Raw genomic sequence first — 26471 nt, 5'->3', positions numbered from 1 at the left:
AGGCTGTTCATACTTCCCTACAAATCTCAGGAGGAAACGGCCCAAACCACGGCTTGCTCCCAGCGTTTACATTCCAGCACTGTTAGCATCTGAGCAACTGATTTTGTCGGGGTTTCCAGTTTAGCTCCTCCTTTTGTCTTTTATGTGAACTTTATATGATCTATTTTTAAATTATTTCAACAATATCTGAACTACCAGATATGAAAAGAAAAATCTCCATCTCTTTCCTTCCTTGGGGTTTTCAAACATGCAAGTGCAAGGTCGTCACAGTCAGTGACAGAATTGAATGCTGCCTGGGGCCTTGCTGAATGCCAGAAGCAGAGTGGGGTTGGCCAACTCTCTGGTTGGGAAGCTGAGCCCAAGGGACTCTGGTCATTTTCATAGTAATAAAGACATTAATCTGAGGAAGGCAGAATGGTTAGAAAGTGCTTACTCTTAATCATTATTACCTTAGCACAAGAGTCAAACCACTTTGGCCCAGACAGCTAGTTCCTAAAATTGATTTTTAAATTTTATTATTAAAGTTACATTTGAATTATTATTTTCTTTTTTTTGCGGTACACGGGCCTCTCACTGCTGTGGCCTCTCCCGCTGCGGAGCAACAGGCTCCGGATGCACAGGCTCAGCGGCCATGGCTCACGGGCCCAGCCGCTCTGCGGCATGTGGGATCTTCCCAGACCGGGGCATGAACCCGCGTCCCCTGCATCGGCAGGCGGACTCTCAACCAATGTGCCACCAGGGAAGCCCTGAATTATTTTTTAAGATAAAATGTCTAGCAGTAATAACAAACAGCAACAACAACCCTACAGAGTTTAGTTAATGAAATACTTCCACATAAATTTTATGACCAAACATTATAGTCTGGTTCCAGTATAGTGATTCTTGCCTGGGTTCTTTGGTCTTCAGAGTATTCACTCATGGGATCAAAGACTTGTAGATATCCCTCAAAAAGCCTCAATACAAGTTAATTTAACATAAAATTAAAGATAAATTTTACATCAGAAAGCGATTTGGAGATGTTAAGTTTCATCCTGTGGAAGCCAGCAGTGATCATTGTTTGGGCTACAGAAAGACTTGGGAATTTCTATTTTATTCCACATTGCTAAGGACAAGTATCTTCTGTTTCAATTTGAAAGAGTTTTGAAATTGTTGTTGTTCTCTCCAATAAGGTGTCTAGAAATTCCTATGTAAATTTCCTGATACATGATAAGTTATATATGACGCTACAAGTCTTTCTACTCTGAGAAGTTAGTACTGGGAGTAACATTGTATTCACGTGTTCATTCCTGAAAGATGAGTAGATATTCATAAGCCAATAAATCATTAGTTAAGACAGTAGAGTGGAAAGAAGAGCGCAGCATGGCTCTTCTTTAGTTGCTAGTAAATAAATTTTAAAGAAGACAGATGGGCACATGTGTGCGCACACACACACACACACAGGAAGTTTCATCCATGAAAGAATATACAGGCTTCATTAAAACACGCATCCAGAATCCCAGCTCAAACCAATATATCGTTTCTAAAAGGGAGCAATAATGTCTTGTCACAATGGGTTCCACACTGGCAGTCCACAAGAGGTCTAGAGGCTGCTTAGCAGCCTTGAAAGAAAAAATATATAAAGCAACTTGTGTACATGCATTCCACGTATCTAAAATGTGATATTATGATACATGACTGAAAACCACTGTGTTCTTATTAAGGATGATGTTCCTCGAGGTTGCTCAGTACCATAACTGCGCTGTCAGTGTCCTCAGCTGCCTGTCATTTGCCAGAGGCCAGTGCATTTCAGTCAATCTACTTTCATGTCTTTTGCAGGTTATTTTTTGTTATACTTGCAATTTTTAATGTTAGAGTAGCATGTACTTTTACACTGAAGTTGAAAGATGAGAAGAAACTAATATCTAAATATAACTAATCAGAATAACTTTACAAATATCAAAGTAAATAAGTAGCATTATTCTTACAAAGTAGAATGAACTCCCTTTAGAGAAGGTAAAGAACTTTTTTTATAGCTTTTTTCTTTTATAAATTTATTTTATTTATTTATTTTTGGCTGCGTTGGGTCCTTGTTGCCGCGCGCGGGCTTTCTCTAGTTGCGGATAGCGGGGGCTACTCTTCATTGCGGTGTGTAGGCTTCTCATTGCGGTGGCTTCTCTTGTTGCGGAGCACGGGCTCTAGGCGCGTGGGCTTCAGTAGTTGTGTTACACGTGTTCAGTAGTTGTGGCTCACGGGCTCTAGAGCGCAGGCTTAGTAGTTGTGGTGCACGGGCTTAGTTGCTCCACAGCATGTGGGATCTTCCCGGACCAGGGCTCAAACCCGTGACCCCTGCATTGGCAGGTGGATTCTTAACCACGGCGCCACCAGGGAAGCCCCAAGAACCGTCTTTATATGAAGTTAAGGAGCTACCTTTATAAAATGACACTGTTGGACATAATGTTAGTGGTGCTTACTGCCCTGTGCCTGCTGGCAGATTGCTCTCCCAGCCCGTCTTCACACAAGACTCCACGGCTGCGGAAGACCGGGAAGGCAGGCATGCCCCAAGTCACGGAGTCACGTATTAATGGGCGGGTACTTTTTTAAAATGCAGATCTCTGGCCCCACTTCCAGAGATCCTGATTCATTAGCTCCCCAGTTTGCTCTGCTGATTATCCATATTTGGGAACCACCAGCATAAAGAATTGTTATTCATTCTGCCGTCTCTTGGAATATCCTTACATTAAGTTAACTCACGAGAAAATTGCATACCTGACCTGTACAACTTCACATTACACTTGCACTAAGAACGCTTTTGTTTAACTATGATTTAATGTCTTGCCCTAAGCTGTTAATTAATGGTTAAATTAAGAAAGAACACTATGAAGAAAGTTCTTTCTTGTGTAGAACATTAACTGGAGACATTATTGCATGATTCAGTCTCTTACATGTAGAAAGATTCACTAGCTGGTTTCCTAGAGTCGGTTGCTATAAGCAGTCTAACGCATGTTTCTTTTAGCTTTAACTACTAAGATACTACTTAGGGTAGATATTCTAACATAACGATTTCTTTTCCCTGACCTTCTTAGTGATTTCCAGTTCTTTACATTTGCCTTAGCATTTCTATTGTATATGTGCCTTTAATCATGTTTCCTCAAAACTTTTTTTTATAAATAGACCGTTGCCATAAATAACCTTAATGAAAAAGGTTTCTTCTGCATCTTCCAAGAAGATTGTGTAATTCATTGTATAAGAGTAGAAACTGCTGTAGTACAATTTGATACTTTCTCCCTCATAGCAACTTTATCAGGTTTGGATGAAGGAAAAAAAATTCCAAATAAGATAAAAGTGTGTGTATGTGTGTGTGTAAATGTCTGATGTGTGTATGATAGCTTAGCTGCCTCTGACCGTCACATCATCTCATCATCTTTTCAGGTCCCTTGTGGCTAAAAATCAGTAAGACTTAAATTTGTATAACATATACAGGGTACTAAAATTCTTGCCTGAAGTCATTATTAGGCTAAGAGCTAACATTTTTGAGAATTTGCAGGGTAATATCTAAATATTGAAGAGACCACATCATTCATTCACTTATTTTTTCAATCAACAAAGATTGATTAAATGCCTGTGTTTTGTTAAGACAATGTGAGGACTACTGTCCCTGCTTCTAAGTTGCTCATAGTGTGTAGAAGAGATGTAACTCCATAATACCATGTGTGATGTTCATTGCTTGTGTTCCCAAAAATAAAGGGAGTGGGGGAGGAGAGCAAAGAGTAACTTTGGGAAGTCCGGTACCGCAGCAGGTCAGCCGAGTAGCTCAAGGTGTTCTGCACGAGAGGCCAGAGCTGAGAGTCTCATTCTCTGTGGAGGGGAGGAGAAACTGAAAGAGCATCAGAGTGCAATGTTTCTTATTTGTGTCCAAGTGGAGACATTTTAGAACTGGACTCCCCCATTTGAATTATAGCTCTACTTTCTATCAGCTAGATGCCAAGTAAAGTCTATATATAATTAGTTGTAATAAACTTTTTGAAGCAAAGAAAGAGAATAGACAAAAACTAACATAAAACATGTGCTAATTTGTCACAAAGATAAAGAGGGACTGTTTGGTAACTTCTGATGCATACTTTCTCAAAAGCCCTTGAACTATCCAACTAAAGGTTTCCATTCCCTATTTTCTGTTGTACATGCTTCCGTGTCCACAGCCTCTTGTACTCTTTGTGTCTTTTTTTCCATATAGTCTTCCAAAATCTGCATCTCTTTCAAAATCTGACACTCATAACTCAACTATATGTGAATTTCTGGCATTGTCTTTTAAGTTGGCCTCAGAACAGTTTTCTGAGTTAGCTCTTACTTCCCCCATAAAACTAGATAAATAGAGTCTGGCAAAATGTTGGAGGGAAATGGCCTTTAGCGGTTATGCTTCAAATATATCATTAGGTGGGGGGGATTTATCTTTCATTTGTCTTAATATATGCTTAAATTTGGTTTCAAGATGATGCATCACAACATCCCTTCCACAGAAATTTATGGAGCATCTATAGAGTGAAAGGCACCAGACCCTGGGCAGGGGGCTTGGAGAAACACATTGTAGAAAAATCAAGGTCCTTCCTTTTTCAAGGAGCCTGTGATCCATGGAAGACAGTAGAATACCTAAAGTTGTAACAGTGTCATTAATTCTAGAAAAGTCTTATTTACAAAGCAGAGTAGGGACATAGAGGTAGAGGCAACCAGCTCTGCTGCGGGGGATAATAACACATCTCTCAGAGGAAAGGACATCGGAGTTGAATTTCGAAAAATGGGTTCTCCAGGCCAGCCTTTCTCAACCTGTTGCCACCATAATAAGAATGACATGTCATTCATCTAATCCTACATGATGCACTTATGTGGGCACAATCAGATTTTGGTAAAAACATAAATTTTGTAGGGATTATAAAGCATATAATGCCATAGGAGCTCTTTCTTTTATTGCTATCAATAAAAGATTTTATAAGGATGTGATTAATGAAATAATAAATCTGAAATTAAGAGCCATTATATAAGGAAAAAATAAATATGCTTTATTTTTTTCAATATTGTACTTTTTTTTTTCCTTCAGAGTTTTACTCTATAGGTAATATTAACTAGGCAATTATATGTATGGGTAATTATGATTAACACCATGTCCTGGGTCATTGAATTCTCTCAACAATATTTTGTAGTTACTGTTTTTCCTATGTCATATAATTAGGTAGCTGAGGCTTAGGGAAGTTAAATATTTTGCCCAGTGTCACTTAGCTGATAAAATGGCTGGGATTCTAACCCATGCAGTTAGGAGCCAGGACCCATGCTTTTAACTACTGTGGTATAAAGTTACAGTGCGTCTGTGAGTACAGAAGATCTAGATGATAGAAGAATTTTTTTTTTTTTTTTTTTTTTTTTGGTGGTACGCGGGCCTCTCACTGTTGTGGCCTCTCCCGTTGCGGAGCACAGGCTCCGGACACGCAGGCTCAGCGGCCATGGCTCACGGGCACAGCCGCTCCGCGGCATGTGGGATCTTCCTGGACCGGGGCATGAACCCGCGTCCCCTGCATCGGCAGGCAGACTCTCAACCACTGCGCCACCAGGGAAGCCCGGTAGAGGAATTTTTGACAATGAATTCTTTAGGGGAATTGGGCAGGCGAGGCATGAAAAGTCAGGGAAAAGATAGACTTTTAAGAAAAGTTTTATACCTTTTCTGCTACTTGGATTAAAATAAAAAGTACTTTTATAAAAGTGATAGAAATGAAAAAAATTTAGTCATAGAAATGCAAAAAATTTAACGTGTTATTATCAATATTACTGGAAATTTTACTTGGATTTGGTCATTGGAACTACTGTCTTTGTTGGCCAAAGTGTTGAAAACATCTTTCTCCTATGTGGTGTGTATACACATGGAGGGTCAGTCACTGCCCGTGCTCTTCATTCAGCCTTGCCTTCCTTCTTATTAATGCTGTTATGTATCAGTAATTTTTGGTAAAAGACTTGGGCAACAATAAAGTCACTGCTCACTACTGGCCACACAGCAAAGACAAGATGGGGCATGGGTTACACACCCTCCCCAGGGTGTCAGCTGGGACCCACTCCACAAAGCATATCACAGTGTCACTCGGTGAGACAAATTAAGACAGGGCTAGCCTTGAATTCTCTTCATTTGTTTTTTAAGGAACTTATTCACAAACCCAAGTACGTTATTATTAGTAGCAAATGACTTCACATCTTGCAGCTGACCCAGGCACACAAGTGTGTGCCGCTAAACCGCATCTTTGCAAACAACAGCTCCAGGCCAAGGAAAAGGAAAGATGGATTCCAGGCAGAGGGAACAAATACAGAGGTGTGTAAAGCACGTGGTGTATTCCAGGAAAGCAAGAAGGTTGTGTGGCTGCAACTTCCAGTGCAGGGGATGGTCAGGGGCGAGATTACACTGGAAAGACAGATTCAGACTAAACTCCAAAGGGCCTCAGAACTGTTGTTCACATGCTGTGTGACCTCGCCAAATTGGATGAGCCTCAGTTTTCCTATCCTTAACATGCAGACAATACTACCTTCGTCACCAGGTTGTGAGTATTACATAAGAAATGTTCGCGAAGGGTCTGGTGCAGAGCTGCACACAGCTCTGGTAGCAACACATCTCACTGTTTCCCGGCCTTCCTGCTCCCACCCAAATAAAGGAATGTGGACTTTATCCTGTAATGGAAAGCCTTCAGGAGTCTTGAGGAGAAAAGCCACCTATGTGATCCGAACAGTTGCCTTGAAATTATTTCAAGGCAACAGTGTGCCTGGGTGGTTTGGAGAGAGGCAAGATGGGAGAGGGGCAATATACTGAATCATACACTTTCAGTAAATTTTGCTTGTAGGTTACTTCTTAGCTCCCTAAATAAGATTTTAAATATTTTTAATGCTGATTCAACTTTCATGGAGCCTCCCTCGGCTTTTTGTTGCTTCTCAGGGACTACAGATAGTGTGATGTTGATCCCACATTTTTTCCTTTTGTCATCTTGCCTGATAGCTGGTTCCTTGTGTCTGCTGTTGCCACACCACCGCTGCATTCTTGTGCATTCTTCCTTGAAGTACCCCTTCAGGTTTAATCTATGTTTACTAATGATTTCAAAGAAGAGCTTGTATTGCATCATGATCCTGGGAATCCTATCATCAGGGGATTTACCTGGTCCTGAAAGACTACTGTTGGCTAAATGAGAAAGTATTTTTACGTGGACACATCATTTTAATAGGTGTTTAAAGCATCATAGTATAGAGACCTACATTTATATATTGGCTCTTTGAGGAATTCCCTGGTGGTCCAGTGGTTAGGACCTGGTGCTTTCACTGCTGTGGGCCCGGGTGCGATCCCTGGTCAGGGAACTGAGATCCTGCAAGCCGCACAGTGTGGCCAAAAAAAAAAAAAAATTGGTCCCTTCATTTACAACTTGTATGACTTGAGGCAAATCACTTAGCCTCCCTGAGCCTCAGTTTCCCAATCTATAGAAGGCACAAGGTTACTGTGAGGATTAATGAGATGTATACAGTGCTTGGCTCATAGAAAGTACTTATATTTTACTTTCCTGAGTCCCTTAAAATAAAACTTCCCACCCAAGACTCTTTTTTTCCCCCCAGGCAGCTGACTGTCCCGGGAAGCTGTTCATCTTCCATTCCTCCTTGCCAACTGCGGAAGCACCAGGGAAGCTCAGAAACAGAGATGACAAAAAACTGATTAATACTGACAAAGAGAAGGTATTTGTAAACAGTTGCCCTTTGAAGTCCATATGTCAGTTCTTAAAATGGAATAAAGGGAGAGGGAGTGTGTGCTTTGTATAGGAAAGGGGGAGAAGCTACATGTAATGTATAAATCCAGGACATTGTATTTTGTAGGAAAATTTTGAATTGTAAATAATTTAGAAAATTGTATATTCCTAGAAAAACTGATGTCTGTAATAAGATAAGGTCTCAAACTTTTTTCATGTATAATCTGTGTAAGAGACTGAGTGATAAGACTATTAGGGGAATGGAAGAAATGGGGGGAAGTGCAGAAAGAAGATCAAGGTAGAGGGCGAATGTAGTGGATGGTCCCGTATGACAGCACTCCCGAGGCACGAAGCAGACGTGCCTGGGGCTCAAAATATGCTTTGCTCAGACCCTCTCTGGCAGTGTAGCCGTGGGGACAAGTCGGGGGAAAGGCTAAACCGTGAGGTAAGCATCCAGCCGCGGCCACGTGACACCAACCAAGTTGCCTCATCTCGGTCTGTGAAAGGGAGGACTAAACGTCAGATTCCTTAGAGCTGTCGGAGGATCAGATAACATTGCACACATACGTGTATTAAACACGGCACATGCCTGGCGCATGGGGTGCTTGACACGTGGCCTCTGCGCTGATGATTATCATGGCTCACTTCTGCACTTAACTGGGAAAAAAAATTCATTTAAAAAACTTCAGTGAGAATTCAATAGAAATTAAAAACAGAAACCAGAAACATTACATGGTTTTCTTTTTTCCCTTTGTGTATCTTTTTCTTCAGATCCTTTTCCAGCCCCAGACAAATGTCTACGACCCTCTAGCCAAGGACTGCGTGGCTCACGGCTGCTGCGTGACACTCTTCCTCTTCCCCAGTCAGTACGTGGACGTGGCCTCCTTGGGTCTCGTGCCTCAGCTCACGGGAGGAACCCTCTACAAGTACAACAATTTCCAGGTAAAGGCCAGCAATTTGTTTGCCTCGGTTTTCCACTGCTGGTTTACTTTTGGTGCCTAGATCTCAGGGTGAGAAATCTGTGCCCCCTTGTGGGCAGCCAACAAATGTAAATTCTAGGTCCGATGGAAAAGGACGGACAGATGGTTAGGAATTGCTTGCCTGCTCCCTAAGGTATGGCCACAGATTGACTCATTCAGCCTCAGAGTTGAATGTTAATGTCAAGCTTCCATGTTGGGGGGAAATATATTTAATATAAAATCTTGATATTTTATATTAACTATATTTAAGGTATTGTTTTTAAAAGTGACTATATATTTGTTTTAAAGTGTTATGATATGGGGCGGGTCAGTTCATGATGCTCCCCCCGCCCCCTCCAAGCCCGAACTGAGAGACAGAGTCAAGAGACGATCAGAATGCCAGCCCTGGAACGGACCTAGGTCTGTGGGCAAGTGGGCTTGCTAGCGCTTTCCCCTCAGTGAGACAAACTTTACACCGAGGCACGAGGCGGCACAGACCAAAGCGTCTCCTGTGGACTCCTGCCCCCTGCTACTGTATTGAGGGCCAGGAAGCATGTGCTTCCTGCAGGCAGGCTGCTTCCCCAGAAGGAAGATGTGGAAGAGGCCGAGCTACGCCTGCCCAGTTCCTTTTCCCAAGCTTAGAAATTGCATAAGTCACCTGCCGTCCCCTGAGGAGAAGAGGTTGGGCGGGGGGGGGGGGGCGCCTCGAAGTTATGTACCTCCAGAGGGAAACACGGAGTGGGAACGAGTGTTCCCCCAACATAAATGACAGTGTTCATCAGCTAGTTGTATTTTGATGAAAGCAGTTAGTTTTCCTTGCCTAGCTACATATTTATATTAGGAACTAGATGAGGGATTTGATAAGACGGAAGATTATAAATGAAATGACACTGAAAAAGCTTTCAGAACCCTTTCTGAGATTTCTGGATAAAGTAGGTTCTAATCAAGATGTTTCAAAAAGAATTGTTATTTTTAAGTATTTTGCCGCCACCTGGTGGACATGATCATACTTTATTTTTTAGGTGCACTTGGACAGCCAACAATTTTTGAATGACCTCAGAAATGATATTGAGAAGAAAATAGGATTTGATGCTATTATGAGGGTTCGTACCAGCACAGGTACTTTTCGTTTTTATTATTTTTCAGGTCTCTGTTGTATAATTGTTTCCTCTTCAAACTCATTAACAGGCCAACAAAGAAAATAACAGTAAAATAAGAAGCAAAATTATCCTTTTCCCTCATCCTTAGGTTTCAGAGCCACTGACTTCTTTGGTGGCATCTATATGAACAACACCACTGATGTAGAGATGGCAGCCATTGACTGTGACAAGGCAGTGACTGTGGAGTTCAAGCATGATGACAAACTCAGTGAAGACAGTGGAGCCTTAATCCAGGTGATCTAAAATGTATTCCCATCTTTTGCTTTGTAGTTTGTTACTGACAGTGATCAGTGGGGGAGACTCCAGGGCCATCAACTGTGTTAGTCTCTCTGTAAAGAAATTCATCTCCATTTCTCCAAAGGCAAAAGTCACTAGATTAGAGCACTCTGTGGTATATTCTCCATACTGATTCATATATGCTATTTATGTGAATTAACGATTATGTATGTCTGCATGAGAGCCCCGCAGACTTGAGGTCAGAAGGACAGGCATCAGTACCCACTCACTCACTGGTTTGCTGCATTCCTGACTGCCGTGTGCCAGACACCATTGCTGAGACGTGTTATCATATCAGAAGCAAGTAACCATAGGATTTGGCTTTGTAGCAAATAAGATTAACTAGAAGCCATGGAGATTTTGAATTAAAACAGGAGAAATTCTAATGATCATAGCTTTCAGACACGAGCATCACCCTCAAACAAAGGAGAGAGACTGGCACCAAGTTGAGGAAAAACTGTTTATTTTAAAATCACACCTATTTAGGGAAATGGTTACTTGTTTGCATTTTTGAAATATATGCATATATTATTAGTATAAAACCTAAGTACATCACCAAAGCTAGTTGTCCGTTTTTAATCAAAGTGAGCCTTGAGGAGGACTATGAGAACATGAAGGTATTATTTCTGGACCTGAATCCCTGGTAATAAAATCTGAGCTAGGAAATGTAGGCTAGTTGTGGAAATGCACAGATATGTGCATGTGAATAGCCCCATCAAAGCTTAAGTTTAAACCAGTGAAATGCTACATGAGAACCCAGTGTATGACTGGTCATTATTCCTCCCTTATGTGTTGTTGTTCAGTCTTTAGCAATAATAGAAAAAATCCTGTAGGGAAGTTTAGAGGTCTTTTGGCTGTACACACTGTTTTGCAAATGTAAATAAGATTAGGCTAGCTTGGGTGAATATGTTAACCAGAAAAACATGTGCCCTCGATGTTGCCTCTGCAGTGTGCTGTGCTTTACACGACTGTCAGCGGACAGAGAAGACTTCGGATTCACAATCTGGGCTTGAACTGCAGCTCCCAGCTGGCTGATCTCTATAAGAGCTGCGAGACTGATGCCCTTATCAACTTCTTTGCCAAGTCAGGTAACACTTTGCTAATTCTGGGGTGCAGTATACCTTGCCTAGTAATGCAGGCAGGCCTCGTTGGTTAATCAAGTTAGTAGCTGACAGGTCCTGCGGTGGTGCAGCCTTTCGGTGGGTAAATTCAGAACTTGTAAAAGCAAAGGGTGAAGGAGAATAATCAGCATTTCTAACTCTAGACTAATAAGGAGAGCAGTAAGTCGGGCCCGTGCTATCCAGTTTTGTTTAAAGTTTCTTTCCCCAGGGGACTGAGTTGAAATTGAGGAAGGTGATACTTAGACTCATTATGGTATATGAGTGTGCCCTCTGGGACACGAGGATAATAGAAGATGGTCCCTCACGTGAGACTGAATTTGCTTATCCATACCAAGATAATTAGGAAATGGTCGGGGCCTGAGGTGGAGTTTTCTGGCTTCTTCTCCCCTCCCTGCTCCAAACCCCAATTGAAATGCTACACTAAGGTTTAGAAGAAAGAGTAATCCAGCCCATAAGAACTCAGAACACCAGAAGATAGTAAACTGGTTTTTTCTGTGTGTGTGCAGAGTTCTGTTTCTAATATTCTGAGGAAAATTCTGGACCAATTACCTGCCTATTGTTATAGGTAGGCTATTGTTCTTCATTTGCTAAATTATAATTAGTCAGGAGGAGAGCATTAACACATGGCGTGAACATTTTTAAATGCTGTTATCCCTTGCTGAGTGGTCTGAAGAGCAATTTTTTTTTTATTATTTGAAGGGATCAATTTCTGAGCTAAACCTTTGATGCCCTTTTCATTGTTTTGTAGCTTTTAAAGCAGTTCTACACCAGCCCTTGAAGGTCATCAGGGAAATTCTGGTTAATCAGACCGCCCACATGTTGGCCTGTTACCGGAAGAATTGTGCTAGTCCATCTGCAGCCAGCCAGGTAAGTTACCTGCTGTCCTCAGGTGCTGAAGTGTTACAGACACCTACTTGTTCATTCAGCATTCTGCTAGTAAAGGCTTATGATATTCCAGGCACTTAGATGCTGTATAGTAAACCATACAACCAAGATTGACAATGCCATTTTGGGGAGACTGTGGTATATTTATAGCCAACATTAAAATGCTTAGTGGCTTTACAAGATGCATGAACCCAAAAATGTGTGTGTATATTGGGTTGAGGGTCACTACATTATGTATAAATAAAAGAATGTTATATGTAAGAAATGTCAATATAAATGGGGTTATCTTTTGCATGGATGAAGATGGATATAGAGTTATGAAATGTGGGTGCTTAAATACTTTTTGGACATTTATTAACAATCAAAGTTGACATGAACTAATGGCAGTAATGATTCTTTTATATTTTATAAACAAATATAATTTATAAATTTTGGAGTTCTTTATATTTAAAAGTTAATAATAGGTATGAAGAGTTTTGAAAAAATTGTCTCTCTCATCTAGTAATTTGAAATTTTAGAAGATCCTTTAAATAAACCTGACTCTCTCTTGTAAAAACAAAACACAAAAAAAAGCAAAAAAAAAAAAGGTAGAACCTCATGTCCACATTTATTTTTGCATCTGTTTTCTTTTTCATATTCTTCCCCATCAAAGCTAGATGCCATTTTTCATAGTTATGTATTGAATATCTGAGTATAGAATTTGGATTAAAGAGAAGACAGTAAGCAACAGATGGGAAAACTTTCTGGTTAATTCCTTGTCGACAGTGACATCTGAAATCCCACCCAAAGCAACCCTTCAGCAGCAGCGATAGTGCAGATACATCTGGGGGCCAAATTCATAATCTGGGTAAAGAAGGAAATTAAAACAAACATAGTTATTAGCTTGGACTTTTCACAAAAATTCCTTTCTGTGCTGTCCAGAGAGATTAAAGTAGCCATCCATTCTTTCACCTCCTGTTGATAATCACAAAAGCAACTCTTAAATCTGTGTAAGTCAGTTCTCTTTATTATTCAGAGGATTTGCCACTCCAGTAAATTCCAGTATCAGTCCTGTTTCAGAGCACACGTGTTTACTTTATACAAAGCCCCCCAAGTGCACCTGGATATAGTCCAACCGAGACCACTTTACTCCCCAGTTTTACTACTTGTTTTGGAGCTCTGGAAACATGGAGTGTTTCCATACTCTGTCTCTGGAGTGTCTCATACTTCGGAAGGATTGTTGAAGAAGAACAGGTACGGTTAGTGTCCTCTCAGGAAGTTTATTTGCTAATGTTAAAACAACTGGATTCAGAGACCTTAAGTCAAAGATCCATTGCCTATTAAGGGAAGAAATGAAACTGGTCGGTTGCTGCTGGTTTAAAGTTAAGAGATTTGACTCTACTACTAGATAATCTGTTTGCAGTTGAATTGTTTCTGGAGTAACAACATTATGATGACAATTTTTTTCTGAAAAAATTGATAAAGATTATTCCTGTTCTTTTGGAGATTTTTCTTTCTCCATTAGCACATTTCAAGTGTACCTTTAACCTAGGATTATCCATCATGGAGTGGGGAAAATGTAGAGATTATAAAACTGTTAATAACGATAATATATTAAAATATACCATTATTTAAAAACAGAATGGCTGGACTTGAGGTTCTCCTCAGTGAATGCAACTTCAAATTTGGTGGCTTTCCATAGTTCACTTGCAAGAAATAATTTCCATGGAGAAATTCGTAAAGGAATTCCACTGTTTTACTATAGAGCCCAGTTTCCTTGATCAAAGCAAGACTGTTAAGGACCTATATACTTGGATTATATGATACTGGACCTCAGGAGATATGCTTTTACTGAATTGCCAGGGCCAGGACTAGGTTGATGCAGAAGAGGTGCTTAAGGTGTAAAATTTAAGGAGACACCCACTTTGGGGGGCGTCACAGGATAGATGCTGGGTTAAGACATATAATTAAAAACAACATTAAAACAAAATTTTAAGTTTACATGAGCAATGTAGATTCTTTTTCATTAAATCTAACAACTCACTGTTCTGAACTTAAATATATTACATCATATGGGAGTACACTGACTTTAAAAGGCAAGTCACATGACCTTAACTGCAAAGTAATAGTTTTTTTCATTACCACATCTGTTACTTCAAAACCCAAAGCAGAGAATTCTCCAAATTCAATTAAACTGTGGATTCATGAATTTCCACTCCCTCCTCACTCACACTTTTTCTCTCTGAGAATAATTTCATTATTTATGGAGAGGATCAAGGAGGTGGGGAAAGGTTCTAATGCCCGATCTGTTGCCACATTTTCTTCCCCACCTCAAAAACACTAAGTCTCTCTGTTTTCTTTCACTCTAACTCCATTTTTCTTCTTTATAATAAAATTTCCTTCTTACCTCCTCTGTTCTCTTCCCCCTGCCCTCTATAATCCAGTCTCCTCTAATCAGATTTTTTAGTCCTGATAGTGTCATCATGGGCCAAGCTCACCTCTTTGTGGTTTTCAGGACAACAAATTTCTAAACTGTCTTAATATGACCTGATTAATGAGCAGCAACCAGTGAATTGCAAGACAATATTAAAAAACTGTACATATATGCTTCTCTACGGGAATCTAAGTACATTCTTAATCCATAACATCTAAGGTGCCTAACTGGTAATTAGCCCAGAAATAGTGTTGGAGCCACATGGCTCTGGAATATGACCATGATCTGTGTCCTATACCTTTGGATAATAATTTTTTTCTTTTTTTTTTAATCCTAATTTTCCTTGGCTGAAAACATATTCCAGTACCATATGTTGTCAAATAAAAATACTTTATGCTAAATAAGTGAAAGAAGCCAGAAAGACAAAGAAAGACAAATACCATATGATCTCATTTGTATGTAGAATCTAAAAAACAAACAGAAACCAAGCTCATAGATACTGAGATCAGACTGGTGATTGCCAGAGGCCGGGGGTGGGGGTGGGGGTGGGGGGCCCAAAATGGGTGAAGGGGCTCAAAAGGTACAGACTTCCAGTCATAACATAAATAAGTCCTGGGGAAGTAATGTACAGCATGGGGACTGTAGTTAATAACACTGAGCTGCATATTTGATAGTTGCTAAGAGAGTAGGTGTTAACAGTTCTCATTACAAGAAAAGAAGATTCTGTAACTTTGTACGGTGATGATATTAACTAGATATATTGTGGTCACCATTTCACAGTATATACAAACATGAATTATCACGGTATATACCTGAAACTAATAAAATGTTGAACACTGATTATTCCTCAACCTAAAAAAAGAAAAATATTTTATGCTAGAGAGCAAATTACAAGAAGAAAAGAGCTTTTCCTCATATGAGGAAACATGCATTTATTTAACTGTCTTTGGTTCTTTGAAAGGAGATAAAAGTTGAGAGGGAAAACTAACTACAAAGTAGGATTGTTCTGAAATATGTTTTCCTGAACCAGTGAAGTAAGTTCTGTTTAAACATTCCTTACTTAATAGATCATGAGAAGAGACCTGTGATAAAGGGATTTAAGTTGAGGAATAAATCCTTACAGAGCCCTGAGGGAAATTTCCTTTTTGGTGTGGATTCTGAAAAGTATATATTCTTTTTCATCATTAAGATAGAAGGCTAAAAAGAAATCGTTAATTTATAGACCAGATATTTCTATTTGCAGATTATCATTATCACCTATATATACTTTTTTTTTTTTGGATATTTCGTTGTCCATTGACCTACTGTTAAAACTGGAAGGAAGTGACATTCAGATCAGTCGATCTTGATTCTTAGCCATATTTATAAAATTGAGTTGGGAAGAAGAAGGTTAAACACACAGGCAAATTACTTGTAATTTTACAAATTACAAATTATTTGTAGTTTTTTTACCCATCAAGTTGTGTTTCTAGAACTGTTTAATTGTGTTATTATTTGGAGCGTCACTTTATGGTATGTACTTTGAGGCAGTTAGAATGAAGTCAGAATGAGGTCACATGAGCCAAAGAGAGGATGGAGAGGAAGGTACAGGTGGATTATAAATGTAGAATAGAAAGAATTCATGTACTAATTGAAGGTAAAAAATGAAATTAGGGTTCATCTGGTAGTTCTAGTATCTAAAATAACAGGAAGAACATGTTTGTGGAATTGTAGGAGTTTGAGTTTTCGTTAGCATTCAGTAGTGACACAGCTAATAAATTCATGAAGCACTTCCTGTTTTATTTTCTACATTTAGTATTGCAGTTTTCTTATTATGGTTTATCTGTTATATGTATATCATCCCCAGTAGACATTAGACATCTTGCATGTGGACTATGCCTCATTCCTCTGTAGATCCTTGATACTTTGATAGAACCTGTGACGTGGTGGCACTCATTCAATGTCTGATGAGTCTATGACTAACAGATGCATGAAGAGCACAGAGGAAGAGATATCTCATGGACAGCTGGAAATGCTGTTCTTGAACTCAAGAGGTAGAAGCTGGTAATACAGATTAGGAAATAACTTATTTCATTTTATTTAATAAACATGTATATGATACTATCTGTTCGGTACTATTGTAAGTGCTTCACAAATTAGAAATAATTTAATGCTCGTAACAACCCCATGATCATGAAGTAGAGAGCCTATTATTCCTTTTTTAGAAGAGAAAACCGAGGGAAAGAGAGGGTAAGGAATTTGCTCAGTGTCACACAGCGGGTGAGAGGCAGCGCCGGGACGGCAACCCCGGCCGTGAGTTGTGCTGAGAAGCCCTACACCGAGCTGCTAGAGCACGAGAGAAAATAAAACCACCTGCCGTGCTCTCCGTACCTACTCTGTGCCAGTTTCTGTGCTCTAGGTGCTTTACGTGGGTTACCATTTAATCCTCTCCACAGTCTCAACAGCAAAACTTTCTATTTTACAGGTTAAGTGCTGCAGGTCTTGATTTTCGGTAAAGACCAAGCATCTGAAACCAATGTCTCTCTCTTCCAGCTTATTTTACCAGATTCCATGAAAGTATTGCCAGTGTACGTGAACTGTTTGTTAAAAAACTGTGTGCTGCTCAGCAGACCAGAGATCTCAACGGATGAGCGGGCCTACCAGAGGCAGCTGGTCATGACCATGGGTGTGGCCGACTCTCAGCTCTTCTTCTATCCACAGCTTCGGCCAATAGTAAGCACACTGCGCTGGCGCATTTCCTAGAGGAGTCCGGAAGGGAATCATATTTTGACTTTTCCCATGTTTTGTCTGAAACATTTCGTTCTTAACAAGAAACTTACGAGTCACGCGTGGCTTCACAACGCGTAGTGTGGGCCTGAGAGCCGGGGCTCTGGGCGAGCTGCGCATGCGCTTCAACCTGAGCTCGGGGTCCGTGTGGGTGGTGGGCGGATCTGAGGAGTTCTTCATGGAATCCTTCAGATGACTGCTTTTCCTTCCTCATTCCCAAATTGGTAATCTTCAATTGAATAGGCAGATTGAAAAGTGAGTCGACAAGTTGTTGAAGAAATCCAGCCTTACGGCATGAAAGGCAGCTGATACGTGTGTATACGGGATTTCACGTGCACGTTATGTTTTTAGACAGTATATGAATGTCTAAGAGTCACCACATTTAATCAGAATGGCTATGATTAGTCTTGAGCAAATGCTATCAGGGGTTTACAAATCAGCATATATTTGAGGCTACCTACACTGTATATGGAAGGAACTGTCCTAGTCCTCAAGAGAATTTACTTGGCAATGTATTCTACTTATTTAAAGGTAATCCTTGATGTCGTGAATGCCCCTGTACTCTCTGACTAGACTCCTTCCCCTAAGACCTAACAAGTTATAATTGAGGGATAAGAGGGGGGAAGGCTGATGGCTTATTTCTAACTCCTGTATCCAAACTCATACCCAGGCTCTCAGTGCAATTAGAGACTTAAATTAGGTTGGAAATAAAAAGCTATTGATCCTTTCAATCAATATGAATGTTAGATGTAAATTGTTAACAAACAATTGATTTTCAGATAAAATTGGATTATCAACTCTGTGCCAGAGAAACTAGAACTCTTAGGGACATGAACATCACCACTCCACTAAAATCGCCTTGCTAAATCCAGTGGGCAGTCCTTCTCTTTTCTGACCTGTCCACAGCATCTGACAGTTTTCTCCCTCTGGAAACACCCTCTTTACTTGGTTTGTCCCAGTTTCTCTCCTGCTTCCTTTGCTAGTTTACCCTGTTTTCCCTGTTCAGGTACCCCGGAGCTCAGTCCAGGGAAGCTTCTCCTGTCTATCTACACTTAATCCCTTGGGGGTCTTACCTATGCTCTCAGCAACAGTTCCATACTAATGATTCCCAAGTTCCTATCTCCAGCAGTACCGCTGCCCTGAACTGTGGACGTGTCTGCCTGTAGCCTCCCGAGCATCTCTCCGTGAGCGTGTTAACAGGCATCTTAAACTGAGTCCTGATTGGCCTCCCACGCCTGCTTCTCCTGCAGTCTTCCCCATCTCCATTTATCACCCCTCCCTCCTTCCAGTTCTTCAGGACCAGCGTCCTGTAGTCACCCATGGCTGCTTTCTTCCTCATCCACCCCATCTCATCCATCAGCAAACATGTCAGCTCTCCTTTCCAAGATTATCCAGAGGCTAACCACTTTTCACCCCCATATGTCACCACCCAGACTCAAGCATAATCACCTCTCCTGTGGACCACCGCAGTCCCTCCTAACAAGTCTCCTTGCTTGCCCCTCCAGTCTGTTTTTGGCACAGAAATTAGAGTGATCCTGTTAAAAAAGTGTCAGTTCACGTCCCTCCGCTACTCAGAACACTCCAGGATTTCGCATTTCAGTAAAAGCCAAAGTTCTTACTGCCCTGGCCCAGTGCTGCCTGTGCTACCCTGCCCTCCTTTCTGTCTGACTCACCTTATGACTCTCCCCTTTCTCACTCCACTCCAGCCACACAGGCCTCCTTGCTGATCCTTGAACACCCCGGATAAGCTCTTGCCTCAGGACCTCTGCACCAGTTGTTCAACAAGCATCCCTGGGCTCCCCTGTTTAAAACTGTAACACGACCACCACTGCCACCATGGACATGCCCTACCCACTTGCCTGCTTCTTTTCTTCATAACTCTTAACACCATCTACATTTCTATATATTTAACTTAGATTATTTGTTGTCTCTTCTTCCCTTCAGAAAATGGTTAGCTGTACAAGGCAGGGATTATTGTCTAATGACTAGTAGGATAGTAGTAGATAGGACTAGTAGATAGTAGGAACTCATTAAATATGTACTGGAAGGAAGAGAAGAAAGGAGGGAGGGAGGGAGGGGGAAAAGAAAAGAGGAAGGAAGGAAGGGAAGAAAGAGGTAGTTTCTAACTCTCCTGCCTTTGTCTGCATAGCACACATTAGATGTCAAGAGTACAACATTACCTGCTGCTATTCGTTGCTCTGAGACCCGTCTTTCAGAAGAAGGAATATTCCTATTGGCTAATGGTCTGAACATGTTCTTATGGTTGGGAGTAAGTAGCCCACCAGAACTCATCCAAGGAATATTTAACGTGCCATCTTTTGCACATGTCAACACAGATATGGTAAGTATATTTTTCCTTTGTTTTGTAGTAATATACAAATTCTTAAATGTTGCTTTCTTTTTAGAGGCAGTTGGCACTTTGAGACATACATATGAAGTATACTTATTTTATGGGTTTTTTTTGTAAATAAAAAGATCTTAAGTCTTAATGTCAAAGAATACACAGAGGGAGTGGAATGTGAATATAAGTAATGAATTTCCTTTTTTTTTTTTAACAACTCCTATGAAAAATATTGGCCATGATCTTTTCCTGAGACTTGTGACTTTGTGGTAAAATGTTCTAATTCACTTTTTCAATGGCTAACTCAAAGATGATGTATTAGCTCTTGGTGTCTTCTTGCTTAGAAGTGAGCATTAGCATTACTATCTTAATGGAGGAAATCTAAGTCCAGATCTTTCACATCCCCCAGGGGCCACATGCAGCTGGGTAGTTATCTTTTGTTCACCATGAACCAGATTTCAGGGAAACCTAAGAGACCACATTCCCTTTGAGAAATCACATTTGGTGGTTTATTTTAATGTTGGAACAGTGGTATTTGGATAGCATTTTCCAAATGGGGTAATGCCTCAGGGTCCTGCAACTGATCCGCTGAAGGAATAAAGTGTGTCCTTTTCTCACACAACATAGCCTTGCAATATCCATCTTGCAAAGGGATTAAAGACATCCTTTGTAAAAAACATAACACCCTTTGTGTCACTTCAGTGATATACATGTGTCAAGTTCCAGGGAAGGATTTTTAGTTTCAAAAGAGAGCTCATTGGTGGAAATGCATGCTGGTAAGTATGAATAATTTTTAGTACATTTTTTCATATTTTTGGTTTTTAGGTAAATGAACTAAGCCAAGAGTTCAGTATATGGTTTAGAAGGATGTTTTTTAACTTTAACATTCTAGAAATCTCATTCTGCTTCTATCTAAATGTCAGAAATTGTACTGAAACTTAAACTTGAATTTCTTAAATTTAGACATTATTGCCTGAGCTGGGAAACCCGTACTCACAAACGCTCAGAATGATAATGGGTATTATCCAACAAAAGCGGCCATATTCAATGAAGGTAAGAATGAGATTTTATTTTTTTCTTTTTTCAAGTCTTTTTTTTTTAATTTTCTTACAAACTTTTAAAATGCATGTCCTATATTTTTATAACATGATTTTTTGATAGAAAACTCACATTAACTTCTAAGTGTATCTACCTACTTGTCAATCACAAACATATAAAAATAAACAGCTATCACCATGGGTTAACCATGGGTCATCTTACTAAGTATTAACTTAGAAACAATTGATAACATTAACAGGCTTTGAAATGATTTTTCCGTCAGTGCTTAAAATTACTTAGAACATTTGTTATCTTTGGATTTTACAATTTTTGATTTATTATCCCTGAAAAATGTTGCTATTCTAGTCCTTCTCAGGACTCCTTTTTGAGTTTGAGGAAAAGAGTTTAAAATGTCTGTATCTCAGGAAAATTATGCCTTGTCGCTAAATCCTACGTAGTCACCTCTGTCTTCCTTCTGAAGCTCAATATTAGAATCTCCTGGAATTTGGAATGTACAGATGACAGTGGTCTATTACTGTACTACTTCCTGCAGAGGTACAGGACATTCACCTGAAGGCAGGCCTCTACAGGAGCCAGGGTATTATGGGGCTATTTTTTCCCCTGAAACATAAATGTGATATCAGTTTACATCAACATTCTTTACCATTGATACTCACGCATGCAAACATCAACTTTAGGTAGAACTTAGGAAATTTGAACTAATAAAGAGCTTTATAACTTTTAGGACATCTGGGTGAACATAAAACCTTTCCAGAACTGTTTTTACATCACTACTTGGGTTCAGTTTTAGGACAGGACCTAGAGATGGCAGAGAAGGTTCAAAATAAACATGTTCTTCACTCTCTGAACACCCTGGAGACATGTAATGAAATCTTAGGGTCTTATGAAACACAAATTGAAGACCGCTGGTACTCAGAATGCACAGCAAGGATGATCCACCTTTGTCCCAGCAGCAGCAACGGTATCTCCACAATTGACCCCATTTGCAGAGAAGAGGCCAAACTAAACATGGGGATCATCCTTGTGCTCAGTAGCCCCTTCCAGGGGGAAAAAAAAACCCTTTCCCCTCCTCTGCTTTCTCCCACCTGCTCCAGTAACCCCTTATCAAGGTCATGTCAGCTTTGGTTATTAAAATATCTTGGGTAAGCTCCAAATATGATATGTAAATAAAATATAAGCAATTGTGTAATAAAATAATTTTAGCTTGAATACTTAATCAGATTTTTTTATGTACCGGTGGCAAATTTATCTGTTGTTGGTAAAATCCTTGACATTTTCAGGGTATCATCTGTATAAAGAATTTGAAAATCTAAAATCCAGAGATGTGAGAGCTAAGGGAATCTAGGGAGATACCTGGTCCACCCCTAGCCTTTCAGCTCCCCCCATTGCCATTTAGCAGTTATGAAAGTGAGGCTCAAAGGAGTTCACTCACTTGGTCAGGGCTGCACAGCTAGGTCACGACAGACACAGGCCTGACCCTGGCTGTTTAGTCCGATGCACTTGGTTTTGCATGCTTTTCTCCAACATTTGAAAGTGGACCACACAAAGGAAATGAAAACACATTTAAGGAGTCTTTAAATCTCTTTGAAAGAGTCAAGATTGACTAAGATTGAGAAAGCGGAAATGGAAGGGTCAAAGATAGCAAAATCAAACCCAGAAGGCACTGCTACTTTCTAGATTATGCTAACTAGTTTTTCAGAAAATCAGCCCTCTTAGACCTCACTGTCTGCACAGTCTCACATCTATGGGGGAAGAAAAAAAAAGATTCCTATCACAGTGTTCCCAGATTACCTAAATCAAACGCCTTACTGCCCTGCTCGTGGTCCTCCAGGCTCCAAATTATCTCTTCTTCCTCTTGTGTTTTCCGGATTACTCCCTCCCCATCGGCTCCTTTCCAGTTTACAAGCTGTTCAAATCTACCTTCTTTGAAGCTGCTGCTTCTCCAAGATTCTGCTTCCTTTTCCTTTCATTTTATCCCACAAATTTGTATTGAATACCAGCAACACAGCAGGCATTTTACTGCCATGCTTCCTGAAAAGTCATCTATGTAAACTGCTTATAGTTCCTCATTCCCATCTCTCCAGTTTTCTATGAACTGCCAAATTGCTAAAGACATTTTATTCTCAATCCCTTTACAGAATTTACAAGATCAAATACTACTTCTTTCCTCAATTTTTCTCTTCTGTTAGCTTTCAAAACATCATACTCTCCTGATTCTTCTCCTTTCTCACTGACCTTTTTCCTTTGGCTTCTCTTCAGTCATCTGCCCCTTAAAAAGAATTGCTGTTCTCTTAAGTTAGATCCATGGCTCTCTTCTTCCATTCAACATACTCCTTCTGGGCCATCCTAATCACTGCTACCTTTTATCTGTTCCCTGTGAAATAGGCAATGAGAGACGAAAATGGCTTAAGTACAATAATTCTGTAAGGCCACTGGTAACATGGTCCAGAGAATATGAGATTTAGACCTCTTGAATTAGCCAGTCATTCCTTGGAGAAGACACGCAGGAAGCTGGGATGGAGACTAACAGTGACCATTTTGCTGTTCTTCCCCCACTCCACAGAGCTATGTCCCTCCCTATAGAAATGTTAAGGAGGGTAATAAAATATGGATTCCCAATCCATCCCAGTGTTTTCTCCTCTGATTTGTGTGGTGTACCCCTTGAAGAGAAGACCACTGGCGTGTCAAGACAGCATATCCCCCACCTCTATAAATGCAATTCCCTGAGACCTTCCACCAAGTGCTGGGTGGTCCAACTTTGTAGAGACTCAAATGGTAGAGCAGGATATTAATTACTTTACCTTATAGTTGAGTTTCCCCCAAGGCTGAAATTCATTCCCTGTTCTATTTCCCACTTCACATCATGGCCAGATGCATTCATCAGAGAAGGTTTTACAGTGAGTACCACATGAAAACCAAAAAAATAAATAACCTAAATGAATGGCAGCATTAGAAAATACCCCACAGATGAGCAACATGAACTTCCATTAATTTCCATAGAGAAATTAAATTCTAAGGAAATCAAGGTCTCAAATCCTTCCCTCCACAATGTTTTTATTCTGCGCAGTCTCAGCCTGAGTTGTGTCACTGAGGCTGGACCCACGTTGCTGTTGCCGATAATGGTCAATGGCAGAGGTCCTAGTGGCACCTGGGGGAAAGGTGGAGAAAACACAAGTAAAGAGAAAATCGCCTTCGTTTCAGGCTCATCAGGATGCACATCTTAAACTCCTTTGGAGATGTTTCCATGAAGGGGTTAGTTTCTTTCCCCATGTCAGAGTGGAATATGACTATCCACACAGCTGTTCCAGTGTCCGCTCCCAGGGCTTGGCACTGACAAGCCAAGACGTCACACATGTCCATATCCACATGGAAGTAGCTGGCTTGTAATGGTAGCAGCAGTTGTTATAATACTATTATTAGTTCAGGGTTGGTTCAGAGTTTATCAGCCTAAGGCCCTGGCCAAAATAACATAAAGGAAAAAAAGCAAGCCATGTTGACAACATTATTCTACTTGATAAAAAAAAAAAAAAAAAAAAAAAGCGCCTATATAAAGCAGCAGTAGGGAGGGCTGGGCCCTCCCAGCCAATATGTAACAAACCTTCCTCACTGCAGCTGGCGTGAAGCTAGTAGCTGCAGGCCCTTTGGGTGATTCCGCACGTGAAAGGAAGTAAGATGATGCCCTGGCTCTTCTGAATTATACAGGAGGCAGGTGGAGACAATGATTTGCATGTGCAGCTCCATTAACCACGCTCATGGCTCAACAGATATCAAATTCATTCTGATCATCTGCTCTGAATTCCTGAAACAGGAGTGAGTAAGGGGGCGGTCAGTAAGTATAAGGGCTCAGAGTATTCATGACGGACTACCCTCTTCTGGGTTTCTTCTCCATGTGCCTCTTCCTCTAGAGCAGCACTGTCCAATAATGCAAGCTGCACATGCAATTCTATACTTGCTAGTAGCCACAATTCAAATGTAAAAAATCCATTTTGATAATGGATTTTATTAACCTAGTATATCCGAAATATTATCATTTCCACATGTAATCAGTGTAAAGATTGTTTTGAATATTTGAAGAATTTATTAATTTTAGTGGTTTAAGAACTTTACATTTTCTTTTTCATCCACTTCCTTTGCACCTACACTGCCTAATTCAGATCCTGATCATCTCCCGCCTAGATGCTTCCAACTGCTTCCTGTCTGGTTTCCCTCATCCCCCCAGTGCATTCTAGGCACCATAACCAGTTGTTCTTAAACACCTTCACTGGATCACATTCCCTACAAAAACCCAAAGGCATTACCTCCCATTGCCTTTCAGAAGTGTGGGCTAGTTTACATACCAGGCAGGACTATGTCTTTTGTATGTGGTGCCTGCATGGAATGCTAGCTCAGCCCCCACCTCCTTAAGGAAATCCCACCCTGTCCTTTAAGGTTCAGTACAGTCACTACATTGTGAAGCCTTTCCCGTAGCACTCGGCTTATGTTTCATTGTTGCCACTTATAATTAATTGTATGTCTTGGTTTTTGTGGTTTGGGGGTCATTGCCTCTCTCCACTGTGGATAATGGGCACTTTCCTATCATCCTCCAAGGCCTCACAGACAGTGGATGTTATGTAATTTTGGTGAAATTGAAGGATACAAAATTTAGCCACATTCAGAATATGTTTATAACCAGCTACCTTGTTTTTTTTCCTAGCTCACGATAGTAAAGCAGCGAGAACAGCCAGAAATGGTTTTCCGACAGTTCCTGGTAGAAGACAAAGGACTTTATGGAGGATCATCCTATGTGGATTTCCTTTGCTGTGTTTACAAGGAGATCTGTCAGCTGCTTAATTAATTGAACCCTCTCTATTGTTAATACTGCATTTCTAAGGAGATAATCTCCTTCTTGGTGCCTAATTCTCCAGATAATAACAGGCTAGTTTTGGTTTCTTGCTCATTTTCAGAATAGCTTTCCAAGACGGCATTTAGAACTACAGCTTTGGTGCTCAGGTATAAAGCCAATGAAGGTACAATTGTACCTTAAAGGGAACAGTCTATTTCTGATTGCACAATTTTTAACTGTTAAAACTGATGCAGTTTGCATTTCATGAAAGGCATAGTTTACAGAACTGTAAACATTCTCAATTTTCTTTCTTTGTGCTAGACATATAAATTATTTTTCAAAATGTATAGATTTGGAGTAAAAAGTTTTGGTTCCTCTCCATTTGCAGTGAGGAAAAAAACAACTTAATTTTTACATTATACTTAATTTTTTTAAAACCATGTAACCCCACTGAACACATTTTTCAACTTAAAGTTTGCATAGCAGACTTTTAAATAACCTTGGAATCTATTTGGTAGAACAATTTGTGTTCTATATTTTTTTCATAATTATATGTTGTGTATGTTAAAACTATTTTCCAGTTGTCGTTTGTCTGTAAAACTGTCTTTATCAATATTCTTAATGGTTCCCTGTACAATTTTGATGGTTTCTACCTGTATATAATGGATCTTAACCAGTTCAATAAATCACTTCATATGCTCTTACTCAGCAGACAGAATTCATTATTTAGGTATTTTGAGATTTTAAAAAGAAATAAGGGTAGTAGTTAAAGCGTCTTGGAAAACGTTGTTTGGATGGATCACTAAAAACTAAATATTTTGGGGGGTTGTTGAGGAGAATTAGATAAATAAATAAATATAAGCAATGTCAGAGACAGTGTACTTGAGAAAGGCAATTTAAAAGTTCTCCAATATGTGGGGCTTCCCTGGTGGCCCAGTG

The 26471-nt window shown here is 40.1% G+C and overlaps 1 protein-coding gene across 2 annotated transcripts in view; it reads left to right on the top strand.

Moving 5' to 3' along the window:
- SEC24D (SEC24 homolog D, COPII coat complex component) overlaps nt 1-26236 on the top strand; it is a 111648-nt gene extending 85412 nt beyond the window's left edge. For both annotated transcript variants that reach the window (XM_060105365.1, XM_060105359.1), the window contains exons 14-23: nt 7603-7719; nt 8502-8672; nt 9712-9808; nt 9938-10083; nt 11075-11213; nt 11995-12113; nt 17077-17256; nt 19460-19651; nt 20615-20704; nt 25404-26236. In XM_060105365.1, coding sequence (XP_059961348.1) covers nt 7603-7719; nt 8502-8672; nt 9712-9808; nt 9938-10083; nt 11075-11213; nt 11995-12113; nt 17077-17256; nt 19460-19651; nt 20615-20704; nt 25404-25544 — 1392 coding nt within the window. In that variant the 3' untranslated portion in view covers nt 25545-26236. The remainder of the gene's footprint in view (nt 1-7602; nt 7720-8501; nt 8673-9711; nt 9809-9937; nt 10084-11074; nt 11214-11994; nt 12114-17076; nt 17257-19459; nt 19652-20614; nt 20705-25403) is intronic.
- The last annotated feature ends 235 nt before the right edge of the window (nt 26237-26471 follow it).

This window comes from Mesoplodon densirostris, chromosome 1, assembly GCF_025265405.1.
Source record: "Mesoplodon densirostris isolate mMesDen1 chromosome 1, mMesDen1 primary haplotype, whole genome shotgun sequence".
NCBI lineage: Eukaryota > Metazoa > Chordata > Mammalia > Artiodactyla > Ziphiidae > Mesoplodon > Mesoplodon densirostris.
This window is presented reverse-complemented; position numbering and strand designations above follow the sequence as displayed.